Here is a 16,483-nt window from a genome sequence, read left to right as displayed (position 1 = left end):
ATACTTTCATTGTTCTCATTGCCACTTACTGCTAAAATCACGTATTTAAACAGATGCATATCATGAAAAAGTTAAGTATTTATTTCTAACTGTTATATAACTCCAGAGAATGAAAATTATTCCCTAGAGGAAAACAATTATATTTATTCAATACACTTCCTTAAAAGTACATAACTTAATTGCCAACAAGAAGGAGATCTGGTTTCTTTTCCACTGCTCCCACGACCCCATGCCTTCACAGAGCTAACAGCCTCTTTCATCCAGCAGAACACTTCCAAGGGAGATTGCTGTCCTCCTCTTTTACAGTTGTGGCTCTCATTGTCCTTCATTTGGGAGAAACCCTTTTGCTCTGTCCAATTTGTCCAGAACCTCACTATAAAGACCAATCATCTGGAGAATATAAGCACCATAGTTGTCAACAAGGATGGATAAAATTGTATCATTCAACTAGATAATACAACAAAGTGACAGGGAACAGAAGCAAGGGAATAGGTGGGAGACTACCACCAACTTCTAAACCTAAAATTTCAGATTGATGTAAAGATTTTGGCACAGATTTAAATACAGTGGTTTAAGAAAAAAATAGTTCAATCAGTGCAACCTAACAGAAGTGGGTTTATTTACACTGACAAGCATAGTTTATAGTTGAGTCTTACATCAGTGAATTAAAGCTATTCACAGGAGCACAGAATGGTTGAGGTTGGGAGAGAGTGATCTCAACTCTTGTTGTCTTCACTGATGTACTTAAAATGGTTTAAAAGTTGCAACCAGCTTCTGATTGCCCAGCTTGTGCTTAGGAGAATGCATGATGGCTGCATACAACAGCCAGGCCACAATGCGTTGCAGTCGAGGTAGGAGCACCAGCTAAAAACTGCAGAGAAGTTTATTTGTGACAGGGTAAGAAAAAGTGGTGTTGCTTTCTACAGAGGAATTTCTCCCTCACAAGAAGTGACTAAGCTACACCTGAGAAGATGAGCTTTAGTGATTTTACTCCCATCAGCTGAAAATTTATAAGACACTAGATTCTACTAGAAACCAAGCTTGAAAGTATTCATATAAGAGATGATTTAAGTAAACTGGTAGAGCACCTTCACTTTAATAAAAACAGGGAAGGTACAGGGCCAAGGATTCTCCCGTGGCCACAATTAGAATTTTATTTCCAGTCAGCCATTTACATGATCCTTCCAGTAAAAGGACACTACGTTACTCTTTCTACTGTCTATGAAAACTTTTCTGGCCTCACTTTGATAAAATCTTTTAGCATCAAGCTCCCCCAAAATATTTAGGTATCATGCTTCTCCTGAAACTCTTTAAAGATTATCTGTAGAGTTTTTTTCACCCAGATCCATATCTCAAATTCAGGCCAGACATCTGATCCCACATCCTCAAATCCATCTGCTTATACTTACATGGCCTTCATAGGTTTTCTTCAGAGATCCCAAATGATTGAGGAAACGCATTCCTAATCCACACCACTGCTCAGCTTCCTTATATTTACCAACAGTATACTGAAATATTCCTGTATTCCAGGCTCTTGTCATCAACCAAAGGATCTCCATCTCAGGGTAAGCATTCTGGAGTAGCAAACAAGAAGCAGCAGCTCATCAGAAAATAGACTCTCCACTTTAAACCTGACAAGTCAAGACTGCATTAGAGTTTAGTTTCAGAGTGGGAAAACATTTTGGGTTTTTTCCTCCTAAGCAAAGGGCAATTCCTTTAGAGCCATCCTGTATTTCACAGTTTACCTGCACTACTGTCAAAGAGCTTGTTTCCAACATGGGTTAAGTCATGTTGCAATTACCTATTGGTAGGTCAGAAAACACAATTCTGTGGGACTAGGACTGATGCTAGAATGGAAGTACACTTTCCAACTGCCTATCTGCAGACAGGCTGAACTTGCTGCCGCAGTACTGACCAGTTTACCCACACAGTACTGAATAGCAGGACATAGTCACTCACTACAGATTGAAGCAGCCATTCTTATATCTTCAGAATTTCCCTACACACTGCGGCAATGGCTTGACAGAGTGAAAGCTGCCCTTATAACTGCAGAACAGAAGCCAGTGTATGCAATGATGCTTTGAACCTGGTGGGGAACTGATTGAATTGCAGAAGGGGAGGACAAGCAATTATTTATTTGCCATGCAAATCCTTGAGGGGAAGCTAGAAGGTCTTCTTTTCCCTCTTTGATAGATACTTCTCATCCTAAATAAGAGGGCCCAGAGTGAATTTCTAAACCACAGCATCCACTTCTGAAGAGAAGGCATAAATCATGAGTGGTGTACCAGCATTTTAACTGATGATGTACCGATGTGATCCCCAATGTCCTTCCCTTAGTATGGCACCAATTAGTACCTGCTGCCATGAGCAAGAGTGCAAAAGAAGGCCGCCTAGTACTGTGAAATGTTATGAGTGTCAGTCCACATTAGCGTCTCATTCATATCCCTCAACAAGAACATTATAAAAGTTATAGATGAGAACTTTGGTGAAATACAGGCACGAGTGTGGACACATTCTTTTTTGGGGAAGTCAGGAACAGCGTTATCTTTATGTCCCTTTTGCAGAATAAGAGACATTCAAACTTGACTAAAGAAACAGCCATGCAATGGAAGGAAGCTATGAAACATATATTGGTTTCATTAGTCCTGAAAAACAACACTCCTTAACTGATTTTTACCTATGAAATTCTAAGTAGAAATGTCTGACTTCCTCAGTACAACTGCTTTAACTGTACAGCATTATGCTTCAGGCCTGAAAGGAGCAGCAGAAATGCTTACTGCAAGATTTTACTCTCCATATATGTGTCCTCACAGAAGCAAGGCATGTAGTGCCACAAGTACTGACAGCACAGGAATCTAGTTCTAGGTCATTTGGAAAAAATAGCAACCTAGTAAGTTCCCAAATACATTTAGCAAAACAGAGCTGAGAAAAAAAGCAAGATTTGTATCCAAATTTTAGCTGGCTTTAAACTAATCTGGAAAAGTAATCTGCATTTAACAAATCATATTCAGTGTAAGAATGTAGAAAGAGGAGCAAAGATGGATGTTCTAGCTGAAGATGTTTCTAAAATAGGCACTGAAAATTTGGCCTTAAATGTCTCTGAAAAAGTCCTTACAAAATCCAGGAAAACTCATAATTCAGTTGCAAATATCCAAGAGGCACTACTTTTGAGGTAATTTCAGTGTATCTTTTACTGAAGAAATCTTAGTTGCTCCACATATAAGACTATATAATGTTCAGTCTACTAACAGTTCTCAGTCTGATGAGTTTTTTTAAATGTGCTCAGGACCATCTCTCAATCTCTTGTTTTCCAGTTCAACTTACTGTGCTGCTGACTACGCTCAGAGCATCTTCAAAGTAGTCCCACATCTCCTGCAGTACACAGGTATCCAAGTCTGTTAATCCAGTTGGCAAAGAAAGATTAATCAAGCTGTGTAAGCATTTGCTGAGAATTGAAACAGAGCAAAAGAGGACACATTAAATACCATGTGGACAAGCAGCTACTTTTTAGTATTAGTAGCACATTAACTTGTGTCTCTATCATTGTGAGACAGACATGTCCATCTTGATGCTTACTACACTCACTTGCTTATAGCAGAAACATATGTTTTGCTCGTATCAATTATCATTCATACAAAGAGAGCCAAGAGGAGCAAGTACTTAATTATTTTAATTGCTGGGCTCTGAAGTAACACAGAAGGAAAGCCGTAATATTCTCTAGGGTGCTACACATGGCGGCAAGGAAAAAGTACCTTTTCTAACTTCCCCAACAAGAACTAAGTAGTCAACATCCTCAGAAAATCAGTAACAAATACATGGTTTCTGAAAACAGGTTGGTCTTTCTCAGTGTGAAGCAAGAAAGGCGATATTAACAGTTGCCTTTGCCCAGTGGTTACTGCAAGGAACTCAGAAAGGAGGAAGAAAAATCCTTCATGGGATATAAGTGAGAAAGAAGTCACACCAGGTTGTTTTTCAGATTCCACAGGGTACAGCTGTTAGAGCACCAGTTACCCAGCAAAATAAATCACATAGGTACTATGGCATCATATCACTAACTTACAACTCATGCCTTTCTTCTCAGCCCTTAATTTCTCTTCACCTCACTGTCTTTGAAATACCTAGTTCACTACTGCAGGGTAACATTTTAAATTAACACCTTCCTCACAAGAGACAGCCAGACACTTCTTCTGGATCCAATTTTCATTTTCCTTCCTCAATAGATTCATTTATTGGAAATACGACTGTTTCAGAAAATATGTCAAGTAAACAAAATGCAGTGAACACATCTATTAGACAGTCATACTTGAGAGGTCCATTGGTTGGCCAGCAAGGAGTGGAACCTTGCACATAAACTAAAATCCACTTTTTTTTCAAATTGCAGGCTTTATTCCCTGTCAGCATTTTCAGTCACAGGCTCATGGCAAAGCTATGTGATAATACTAACCTAAATTTCACAGCATCAATGACAGCCTGCTTTCTGTGAAGGCTTAGTGCACTCTTGAGAGCTTTCTTACACAGTACAGGATACCGAGCTGGAGATTCCATTGCTAATGCTTAAAAGCAAAATAAAAGAGAGAAGAAAAATTACTGGAGCCAGACTTTAATCTTATTGGTCACTAAACTAAACTACAGCATGTTGCCAGATCCCTTGTGATAAAACAACGGAAAAGATATTTGCTTAATGCCTGGGCTGGTCACAAGGTAGTGCTTCTCTACTGCTTTCTTACTGTGCACAGCATCAGTGAGGACTACAAGGCAGAAGTACAGTAGATTTCATAGTTTACAAGTACTCTCACTGTTGTTTATTCTGGTGCAGTAATCCAAAAATACTGCAGGGGTGGGGTGTCTACAGTAAGGAGCATTGTTCTGTTGGTCTCCTTGAACATGAAAATCTGGATGGAAAAATTAGGCAGAAGTGGGATGTCAGGATAGTGTTTCCAAGCCCAGATGTGTACTCCCTCAATACAATGGAGATAAGTAGGTGTTTATGCAATCCTACAGAATGCCCTCCAAAGATCTGCCACAGTAGCTCTAAATTTTATTCATCTTCCTTGCATCCTACTCTAGGTTCTCAAGGAAGAATGACTAGAATTTTGAGATGAAAATATGGTACAGTATAGAAAAGTGCTATTTTCAAATTAGCCACACTAACTTTAAGTTGAAACTGCGTATCTATCCAAAGTCCACATCCTAAAACTTCTGTACTGGGGCATCAATCAGCTAGAGTAATTCTCTGGCCTTTCCCACTTTGGAGCTTATAAAAGTTTATCTGAATAATCTTTTCCAGACTCACAAGATATACAAATGTCTCAGGGTCTAGAAATTGAAGGATGTCACAGATTTATGGTTCATAATCCACATAACAACAGTATTTCAAAATACAGATCTCCTAATGTTGCTGAGATCCTAAGTATCTTTGCTTCAGGATAAAATACATACGGTTATACCCATTTTCTGAATGCTTCACAACATGATAACCCTGGTCACCCCAAATGAACAGGAAACAGCAACAAAAGCTGGTTTTCATTACTTGAAGAACTAAGTACAAATGCAGGCCTTACATGCAATGATTTCTAGCGTCTTGACCTCTATTTGTGGTTGTTCCCACACTGACTCCATAAGGTTGTAGAGTGTTGGATCACTGAGTTTGGATCTTGCTTCAAATTCATAAAGCAGCAACAATGTGTCTGTTGGGTCTTTAGCAAAATCTCCTACAGAGAGACAGAATTGTCTGTACGCAATGACTCATTTTCTTAAAGCCATATGGTGTACCGTAAGGTATAGAATTTGCTTCCAACAGGCAGGAAAATCATTAAGGTGCTCAGATTTAACAGCAGAGCAAGTGGAACTCTGAAGCAGTCTTGGACAGAAATCTCAGATATCCAATGTACAACACAACCAACCACCATGCCTTCCCCTCAAAAAAAAAAAATCTGAATTGTCTGTAATTGGCTAAATTAATGCAATCCTCCTGGTTAGTTATTGCCTCCTAGGCAAGGTAATAGCTACTGGGAAGCCATTTTCATAGACACGTAAGATAACAGAAGACCACCAGCTCAGAAGGTCATCTCATGAAAGAAGTTATCATAAACTTAAATTTTTCTATAGGACTTGTCCCCTTTCTGGTAGAAAAGCCCTCAGAAAATCCTTAAACACAGAAGAATGGGAGAGCAGTAGAACTGCTAGGAAGGTGTAAGCCTGATACAAATGCTGATTCTTTACTGAACTATCATAAAGACCTTTGTTTTTTACATCCAAAAGACATTCTCAGCTTTCTCCAGGGCAACAGACTTGTCCATGTGTTGGCTAAGGTCTAATCTGCTTCAAGTGAAGGAAGCACCAGGCTACCGTTCCACAAACCTCTGCAGGAGAAACTCCAGTATGTCCCTGCCCTGAGATAATCACCCCCTTGGGATTTTAAAGATGGAAAATTAAACAGGAAGAAGTCTTCCTGAGTTATCTTGCCTTCAGTGCAAGAGGGCAAAGAGAACTGCAAATCTAGGCCATATAATGAATCTTTCATTCAGAAATTTTAAGGAAAAAAACCCCTAGCAAGTATATTTCTTGCAAAAGTTAAATCCTAATGCATCTTACAATGTGTCCACAGTGTCACAAACCTATAACTGAAAAGAAACCAGACCACAGGCCAGACAAGGAATGCCTAATGGAATTTTTCTACCAATATACTACCAAGAAAAATGAAGCATGCATCCTCTAGGCTAACAGTCACTCCGCATCTCAGGAGTCAGCTGAATGGATGCCAGTCTCCAGTAATATCTCATCTAAATTGAGATGGAATAGTCAGGGAACAGAGGATGGGTCCTGGCACTTCAAAGAATAGTAGCAGGGCCTTCTGTATTCTGGAATTCCTTATATGGGAAGAGGCTAGTAACTGTTAAAAAAGTGCCAGGAGTCACTCTGCTCTAGAGCAAAAAGCTTGGAGTTTCTTAAGATAGAACGGTCAACCCAACTTCCCTCTGCAAGACTGTTCCATACTTCACAGCACCTATACAACAAAAAGCCTGCAATGACATACAAAAAACAGTAGTTGGCTTTGCCAATTCTTTTATCATATGGTCATATATCTGCTTCAGCACTCTTCAGCTGAGACAGCAATTCCACATGCCCTGTATTTTTCATTGATACAGTGATTAAGTCTTAAGAGTTACATGTGCTGAACAGACACGCTTAGCTGTAGCTAACCTGTTTAAACCAGCCTGTTTTAAACAGGTAAGCTAAGCTGTAGCTTACCTGTTAATTTCAGAACTTTCCATATCTCTTTGCATGCCTGGACATGTTGAAGAGCCTGAGTCATATACTCCATCTATTTTACAAAATTTAAGAAGTTATTTTTGTCATAGTTTTAAAAGCAAAGGGAATATGCACATCACAACTAATAGGACCTTTATACCTAACTATAAAATAAATTAAGAATCAGCCTGATTAGTACATTATCTACACCAGTTACTGGGTTTTGCAGGTTCTTTTCCTCTCTCTTTTTCAAAGACTCCACATCCCAGACAAAGCCTCTCCAGACCAAACATTCCACTATTCCAGAAAGAACCATATGGGTTCCTACGGGACATAATTTATTTTAGCTCCCAAGCATAAAATAGTGCTATTGAGACTGACAAACCACTAGATCCCACAGCACAAATTGCTATGCATTACTCTCCACAAAAATAAGTTTCGACAACAATCACTGTACAGCAGACTTCCGTACTTCCTTCATAACCACCACACATTTTCCTTAATTTTCTTACCACAGTAAGTACAACACTCCAAAAAATGGATGTATGCATAAAAAAAACAAACAAACAAACAAACAAAAGTGAGCTTTATCACAACCATACTGGTAACTACTTTTAGCAACGGCATAATCCTGAAGATGCACTAATTATCTGCCTGACCAGCCAATGTTCTGCAGCAGACTGCTTACATAATACATAAGGGAGACTGAAATTCCTTTAAGAGAAGGTACTGCCATGACCTTTTTCTGGTACAAATCTGTTCAATTCCACTGAAGTGAACAGAACTAATTTATAGAAATGCAACATTTACACTTGTCTGGAAAGCACGAAGTGCATTGATTCTAATTAACTATGAAAGGTTTCCATGCTTACATTCTCAATATCCTGCTCTGAGTGAAAAAACAAAGACTTCAAAATCAAAAGAAAAAACACTACACCAGTACATACAGAATCAGTTGGCAGAGCAATGCCCTACCTGTTCAGAAGGTGTTACTTGTTGTCTCCCCATTTCCAGATCAATTGCAGCTGCCATTAACAGGCATGTCTTCTGAGCAATTAGAACAGCTTTGTCAGAAGGACAAAACTGGGACAACTGACACCAAAAATAGGAAAAGGTAATGAGAATTCTGCCCATATAAAGCAATTTGCTCATGAACAGATGATTGCTGGGTCTCCTCTGTGACACTTAGTAATCAGTCATGAATAGTATATATTCACATTGCAATTTTACTTGTATAATTACACAAGAAGATTATTTAAATATAGAATGTAAAGCAGTGTTGGAGTCCCCTCTCCACAAACACATACAAAACTGACGGTATTGGCAGAAGTTCTGTATGGAGATTAGGACTCAACTACTTAACATGTTTGTATTAATGATACAGTTTCCAAACATCAGAATCCATTTATTTTTGAAAGTTCTCACTGAAGTCTAAGTTTCTTATGACATTTTTAAGCAACAGAATGTAAAGTATGATAACGTTTACATTTTGTATTACAGGTCAATCTTCTGACAAAAGTGCTCCATCTTCAGAGCACACAAGCATGTCTCCCAGGAGATACCTGATACATGGATGTAACTTCCAAAAGAACTAGATAGAAGACAATATTCCTCAGTTAGAAATACTATTAGTAAGAGAACATACCTTGAAAGACAGTAGAAAAAAATCCCTCGTCTTTCCAGGACAGCCCCTGAACTGTACGGCTAAGTTCCAAGCTAACAAAGACAGAAAAAACAGAGACTAAAATAAAAATCTTCCATGTTGCAGGTACATCCATCTAATCTTTAGTAATAGACAGTTCACATTCTACAATTCAATTTCTTAATCAATGTATCACCAACACCTCATTTAACAGCAGCAAGAAATACCACTATTAGTGATTTGTTAAAACACTTTATACATGCTTTTGAATTTTGTCATAATAATTTCATCATAACCAAGTATTCATTCTACCATATATCCTACCCACAAGAGCAAGAATTGGAAGAAGTATTTTGTTATATTGGTAAACAAAGCTAGTATCTGAATAAAAGCATTGAAGAATACTCTCAAGACAAATTTTAAAAAAAGGAAAAAACCACACAACATTCTGAACCAGTCTCCATTTTACCCCAGCAGGGTCAAGTAGGTGGCAATTAAACACACAATTCTAATTAGTAAATGGATGAGCCACCTAAAGACAATCAAATGATTTACCTATGAGAATCTGTCCAAATTAAATGTTTAGATTCTACAGTGACTTTGCAGATTCTAACTTTTATTTATTCTCTAGGACCGTTTTTTGTAGTCTCTGAAGTGTTTTTATTGTGAGAGGGAATGCTGCCTTGGAAAGGTCATGGTCACTACAGATTCCACTCACAGTTACTATATTCAACCTCTGCTGTTTCTCTCCCTTTGCTACTCTTTATTGGAGCATGGCTACATTGTCAGGATGTGTGCAAAAGCTCACCATGGCAGATGTCTTATTACTGATTTCAACTATTTTCTCTCCTGTATGCTCTGGCAGAAGCAAGAATCTGAAAAACTGCTTCAACCTGTTACCTAAGCTTCTGGTTTTATTTACAGACAGTAAATGCACTGGCTCCTTTACCAAATCAGTGTAACAAAGGCTACTACTAAATGAGGATCCAGAGACACGCTACAGATAGTGCTTAGAACAGCTCCACAGAAGCTGCATTTCCCTCTACGAAACACTTTATCTATGATAAAGGTTGCTGTTTAGATATCAGATACTGTAGTTCAAGGCAAACTCCAGGACTGTTGAGTTAAAAGAATAATGAAGACAGTCCATCTGGGTGGGAGAGGTAAGATCATCCTGCACCAGTCACACCAGTACACTCACCTGAACTTCCTAATTCTCATTTTGACTACAGGAGAATACGCATACTCAGCACCAGCTGTAAGGCTTTTTTATTGCTCTTAGCAGTATTTTTTTCAGACAGTGAGGAAGAAAACCATTATGGTTTTTATTTGCCTGATCTTAAATTTTACTTCTGTAATCGAGTCTTGGTAGTGAAGGGCTGACTAAGAGAAAAATGGTGAACTCTGAAGAGTTGAATCATGGACACATACAATAATTCCTGTGGTAAAGGGAATAATGTATCAGCTGTTCCATCAGCCAAATAGACGTTGTGTATTTGACTTAATAACTGACTTAAAACATGAGTCATATCAGATAGTTTCATAAGACTGAAAATGCAGCAGAACTTTAAGACTAGTTAAGGCAGCATCTGCCAAAGATGACAAGTTTTATAAATCTACTACATCTTTAAACACTTATTTTTTTCCTTAAGGTCTGGCTAAGTGGAGGTGGAAGGGATTCGGTTTAGATTTTGAGAGTGCAACCTACCAACTTTTCTAAACCAGTGAGCTTCAAGGATCCTCATGTCCCCTGTAAATTTCTCTTCTGTGAAAGACTCAGCAAGTCTCTTGTGAGCTGCAGAAAATGTGTTGTTCAACGCATAAGTGACACTTTCTGAGCAGAATAAAAACATTTCCAAGTCTAATAACTACATTACAAAACAGAGGTTTCCAAAACTCCCATATAAATCCTGATGAAGAGTTATTCTCACAACTTAAATCTAATATGCTTGACCAGAGAGGCTTATAAGAAAATATCAAAAAGTGCCTCAAACAGCATTTTAGATAAGATATATAAGGCTGCCAACAAGTACTGCCTCTTCAAAGTTTACTGACAATGAAGAGTATAAATATACTGACTATAAATGCAGAGAAGTTTTACTTAATGTCACAAAAAGTCAAGGGTTTTTAAATTTAATAACAGGTTTGAGGCCTTTCTTCAAGGAATCTTTAATTAATTTAATTCTAGTCTTCATTCTCTTCTAGTTGCATTAAGCATGGCTAGTGTATAATCTTATTAACTTTCTTGTCCCAGATAGGTAGAGAGGGGTAAAAAAGATTTAGTGAAAATAAGTATTTCTCCTGATGGAGAAAAGTCCTCTGTAAAACTCCTGTACTTTTTCCAATGCAAATAAGATGATCCTTTTTCAAAGGACAGCACTACTTAAAAGTGGGAACTAATTTTGACAAGCCTCTCCCATCTTTCAGCAATTTGCTATTACTCCCTGCAGCTCTGTAAGCCTTCCAGTGAAAAAAAAAATACAGCATTAACTTAATTTTAAAAATGCTCCCTTCTAAACAGCTAGACCAGCAAAGACCAACATTGGCATTTAATTAATGCCAGTAGAAAGTTATGCTGTTAATTCAATTCACAAAACCAGACTTCTTCCTTTTGTGGTAGCCCTGCTACTAAAGATACTAACTTTGTTCCTGCCAACTTGAGGCCACCCAGGCTGTGGCTTGTACCCAAATATCTGTTGTTTGCACACATTGCCTTATGAAGGATTAAAGGGAAACTACCTAGAAGAAACTGCCCCTTTGCCTGAGAGAAGCTCCCAAGTATAGGCTTTACTACAAACAGTTTTTCCAACACTAGCATTCAAGGTCTCCATAGAAAAAAACCTGTAGCACTGAGATCCAACTTCACAACACTGTTGAATCTCCAGTTTTAACTTTCACTGACTTCAGCAGCAAGTTGGGAACTTAGACTCAAATAAGGAGTCTAAATATTTGGTTGGTATGGACCTGATCATATCAAAAAATGTTCACAGATGGAAGAACTACAGAATATGTAAATAAAACAAAAGCATACCCAAGGTCAAGTATGTCAGCATTGACTTGATATCTTCATCTCTAGAATGGAGGAAAAATTAAGTTTTTGAAAATTTTTGATTAATTTTCTTACAACAGAACACATTATTTATGTTGGAATACAACATCTCCGTAATTATGGATATAATCATTCTTCCCTTGACAAACATCTCAGGCATTAGAAATTTTTAGTATGTGAAGATGCAGGAGGAGTACTGAGGGCCTGCAAAAAGTTTTACTGATCTACAGCAGTGAAGGTCATTGTAGAAGTGCAGCAGGAGATTTTGTCAGTTGTTGGGGCTGCAGGTTAAACTTGAAACCCCACTGACACTACACTGTTTTCTTGACGATCAAAATCCAGCAGCACAGTTCTCCTATTTCTAAGCCAACACACCATCTGTGAAGTGGCTAGTCTTCAGCAGGGGAGGTCCCACTCTGAAGTTCTCACTTAGAACTTCTGAAAGATATCACATCCTAGTGTCAAAGAGGTTGCTTAGCTCACATTCCCCATCAAAAATACCTGACAGTCTTATGCATTAATAAAAGAGGAAGGCAAAAAGTAACTATTTAAAGGAAAGGTTATACAAGTAGAAAAGATGTTTCTATGTGATGTCATTAGGTCAAGTTGGGAAGTTATCCGGGTGGACTTTTTACTAGCATAAAAACTAATCTTTTGATTACTTTGCAAGAAAATAAGCCCAGCAGGAAATTATGACAGCATTTGTACAATGTACTTACCACAAGAAAATGGTTTTGCAGATGGACTCACCTTTTCTCTTCATTTTCTGCCATGAACTTTGACAACATGAGACGAACCAAACATCTGAGAAAAACAAGCAATTAAGAAACAAGAAATATTTTTCTAATAGTGTACTTTGTCCTAATTTTCCAGAAAGGATCTCACTTTTCTTCCTTACACTATCAGCCTCTGGAACTCACAGAAGAATTCAAAGTGTCAAACTGAGAATAAGATTATACTGTTTCCCATCTATTGCCTTATTTTGTATATCACTTTGTTAAACCATGTAATAGTAAGTAAATAAATGTGCTTCAAGCAAGTATTGGAATAAATGCATATATCTCACTATTTCTGTTTTTATAAACATGATGGAATATTTCAGTAAGAAGATACCACTTCATCAGAGCATACAAATGAATTGGTATTTTCACCAAATGTATTGTTGCAATATCATTAGGGTCACTGTTGGTCATTTGTTCAAATCACAATGTAAACATAAAATTCAGAGCAACTAATACTATTTGCTTGGGAGAGACTTGGAACATGTGTAGATATGAGGAGTCCAGGCTTGAGGTACATCTGCAGCACAAAAAAGACTGCTAACTAATCTTTCATCCACTCTGTTTTCCACCTTTCTCAATATAATAAATTCTTTTTTGAAAAAGAAACCAGAAAAATTTCTCCTTCCTTGTAAATATATTGAATTCTCACTTCAAAGCTGCAAATAATTGCTGGCAGTCTTGTACATGTTCAGACAAATACTCCAAAGCTTTGATAGCCACAACTTGTTGTTCATTCTGAAAAGAAATGAAAACATGTTTTGTATAAACTGTTACCACCAGTTACCTCAGTTACCACCAAAAAACAAAAAAAAACAACAAAGCAACAGCATATTCCAAAAGTCTGTGCAGTCTACAAGCAGGAAAAAGAACAAAGGACTCGTAAGACTTTCAGACTCAAATCTGTAAGGAGAGATCATATGATTCCATGCACAAAGAGCCCATGGCAAGAACAGGGTCAGTACAGGTTGGCAAGGCTTTCATGCCTTACAGTGCTATGAACAAGCTACTGAAGTGCAACCAAAAGCCTCTTCTAATTCTGCCAGCGTAATCAGCCAGTTCAGACATCACTTGTCACCAACCAAGAGGCAAACAGGAGGGACAAGTGACTTTTCAGTCTTTCAAAATTGACTTATGTGTATTTTGTACACAGGTTCCCTCTAGCACATCCAAGATCAAATCCCAGAGGCAGAAAAAGACATAACATTTTGCTAAGAAGAATTTTAAAGAAATGCACCATGTCATTTCCAGATACCAACCTTTGTAACTCAGAATCCTTTATTTTCCTGAAGAAATATTAACAATTTCTTTAAATGTGAAATCAATTTCTACTTTGCATTACACAACACACTGAAGTGAGACCTTAGTCACAGAAGCATGAAATACTCAGAAAGGCATGAAATACACAGAAATATTAGAAGTAGGCCAAGTTACAGAGGTTACAGCTGTCCTACTTAAATCAATAAAGAAAAGCAAAGACAATGTTATCTGCTCTACCTCTAAAGCAATTTGAGCAGCTAAACTCAGGAGGTTAGTGCCTGTATTTTCATCCACTTTGAACTTGTCTTCATGTTTAGATGGCTTTTCTATTAGCTTCCACATTTCAATAACCGCTTCCACAGCTGAAATATACATAGAGAAAAATTAGGTTTTTATAGAAGCAATGGGAAGGTGGAAAGCTCTACTGTTTTAATGAGGCTTTAGAAATTACTAATGAAAGGCTATAATTTTTTTTAATATGAAAAACCAAGACAAGAAAACTTGACCATATGAGCAGTTCTCCACAATTACAGATTTCTTCCTAGAGAGGTGCCAGAATGCTTTCCAAGATACTAATCTAAGGAAACAGGAATGCCATACAAATGAAACCATCTCACATCCTTAATTTTGTTCTGCTAAATAACTGTTTGTCACTGAAGACAGAAGACTTTCTCTCATACATTGTCTGGGCATGATTCCAAGCTCCCACATCTTGGCTTATGCTAAGGGTGCTGCTGCTTTTATGTTCACACTGTGCTGTGGTTACCACTCTATATTATGTGAACAAATTATGCTGTCATTAAAAAGATGTATAGAGAACAATTAATTGGCACAGAACTCATCGGAAAATAAGCTCTGCATGTTACTCTATTCTAAGTATAGACTGTATTTCTCAATTTTCATTACTTGAGCTAAGGTTCTCATTAAAATATGAAATGGCAGAACTCATTATAAAGAAGAAAAAGTCTACAGAGATATGTCATTCTGTAAGTCATTTCAGTAATTCATGTATTTTCTGGTAACTTCAGGCTCCACTTGTCCAGAGAAATTAAAAGCAGCAATAATGGTTCCATTAAGGTTCATTTAGCTCAGTATCCTTTTTTTATATTGTATATGCATACAAAAGAATATCAGAAACAGTAAGCATACAGTGATTCTCACCCTGGATGCCACTATAGCTTCTGCCCATGAGAAGACTAGACACTTCCTAGCCAGAGGCTCCTTCCAGACAATATCAGATATGGCAATGGACTCCACATCTTACATACTGTGTGCAAAAACCATCCCACTCTGACAGTTTAAATCTACAGCCTGACAGTCTCGATGACTTTACAGACCCTTCTTCTAGCTACCCTCTATTGTGTCTTTCTCAAGATGAACAGTCCAAATATGCTTAGTATTTTCTAATATATTTCTATTTTCTAATATATTTGTCACTTCTGCTCCTTGTAGAGGACCCTTTATCTTTCAAATGCTACCTTTATCAGTATTTTTCTCCATCACTGCAATCTTATAGATACTGAATTTAGTAAAGATGCTGTTTGGATCACACCTCTCTGCTTCCTTAACTGCCTCTTTAGCCTATTCACAGAAGAGATTAAAGGAAATCAGTACAATGACATCTTGAAATCAATAATATAATTTGCAAAATATATTTGCAAAAGAGAGATAAAAAGATACACACAATGTTAATGGTTACATTGTTGATATTTACATAATTACTCAAGAAGTTTGGTTTGGCAGCATCTTTCACTGGAAAGAAAAATGATGAGAGCCGAAGATGGCATCAATGCTGACAATGACCAGATTGAGGAAAAAGCCAATTTCACAAAATTAGAGCTACAGAATCAGGAAGAGAAGCTCTGAGAATGCTGAAAAATTAAACGCCCTTCTGTCACTTTGAACTGTGAAGTTTAACACCCCTAAAGGAGAAGGCCTAGGTAGGTAAAGCAGATGAACTTCTCTCCAGAGTCAAGGGCTATAGGCTGTTGTGGCAAGTTCTGGTGAGACACATCAAATATTTTTCCTATCATGGCTCATCTGTCTTGAAGAGAGAAGAACCTCTAATCTGAGAAGAAACCTGATATACTGAGGCATAGTCACACAACTTGTGGACTGTTTCCCCCATTAGAATGGTGACACCAGAGGCCCAGTAGCAGCTAAGATGATGAATAACATCTCTCTACTGGATCATGCAAGGCAGGCAAACAGTTCACTCTCTCAAAGCAGAAGAGGTACAGTGACAAAGATGTAAATTAAGTCCCAGTGACATAGCTACGAAAATAAAACCAATGCAAACAAATAAATAATATGTATATGTATATATTATATATACATACCTTGTCCACTTGTTTCAGATGAAGATAGCAAGAAGCCATGTTCCTCTGCAACTTAGCCAAGTTCTGATCTATCTGCCCAGGTGTGTAGAAGCTGACAGAGTAATTGTACCAGTGAAGAGCTTCAGAATAGCCTTTTGCCTAGGAAATTAAAAAAAAAAAAAAA

The 16,483-nt window shown here is 37.7% G+C and overlaps 1 protein-coding gene across 1 annotated transcript in view; it reads right to left on the bottom strand.

Annotated features, from left to right (window-relative positions):
- The window catches only part of TEX11 (testis expressed 11), a 32,611-nt gene continuing 16,128 nt past the window's right edge, over positions 1-16,483 (bottom strand). Inside the window, exons 15-28 of the mRNA XM_026848871.1 lie at positions 16,321-16,458; positions 15,460-15,562; positions 14,219-14,343; positions 13,374-13,459; positions 12,693-12,746; positions 11,925-11,965; positions 8,897-8,967; positions 8,227-8,343; positions 7,252-7,324; positions 5,562-5,711; positions 4,445-4,553; positions 3,325-3,445; positions 1,410-1,574; positions 1-390 (exon numbers count right to left, since the gene is read on the bottom strand). Coding sequence (XP_026704672.1) covers positions 316-390; positions 1,410-1,574; positions 3,325-3,445; positions 4,445-4,553; positions 5,562-5,711; positions 7,252-7,324; positions 8,227-8,343; positions 8,897-8,967; positions 11,925-11,965; positions 12,693-12,746; positions 13,374-13,459; positions 14,219-14,343; positions 15,460-15,562; positions 16,321-16,458 — 1,428 coding nt within the window. The 3' untranslated portion in view covers positions 1-315. The remainder of the gene's footprint in view (positions 391-1,409; positions 1,575-3,324; positions 3,446-4,444; positions 4,554-5,561; positions 5,712-7,251; positions 7,325-8,226; positions 8,344-8,896; positions 8,968-11,924; positions 11,966-12,692; positions 12,747-13,373; positions 13,460-14,218; positions 14,344-15,459; positions 15,563-16,320; positions 16,459-16,483) is intronic.

The sequence above is a fragment of the Athene cunicularia genome (genome assembly GCF_003259725.1).
Source record: "Athene cunicularia isolate RWA chromosome 4 unlocalized genomic scaffold, athCun1 chr4_part3, whole genome shotgun sequence".
Taxonomy (NCBI): Eukaryota; Metazoa; Chordata; class Aves; order Strigiformes; family Strigidae; genus Athene; species Athene cunicularia.
The sequence above is the reverse complement of the archived record's forward strand: the minus strand, read 5'-3'. Positions and strand labels throughout refer to the sequence as shown.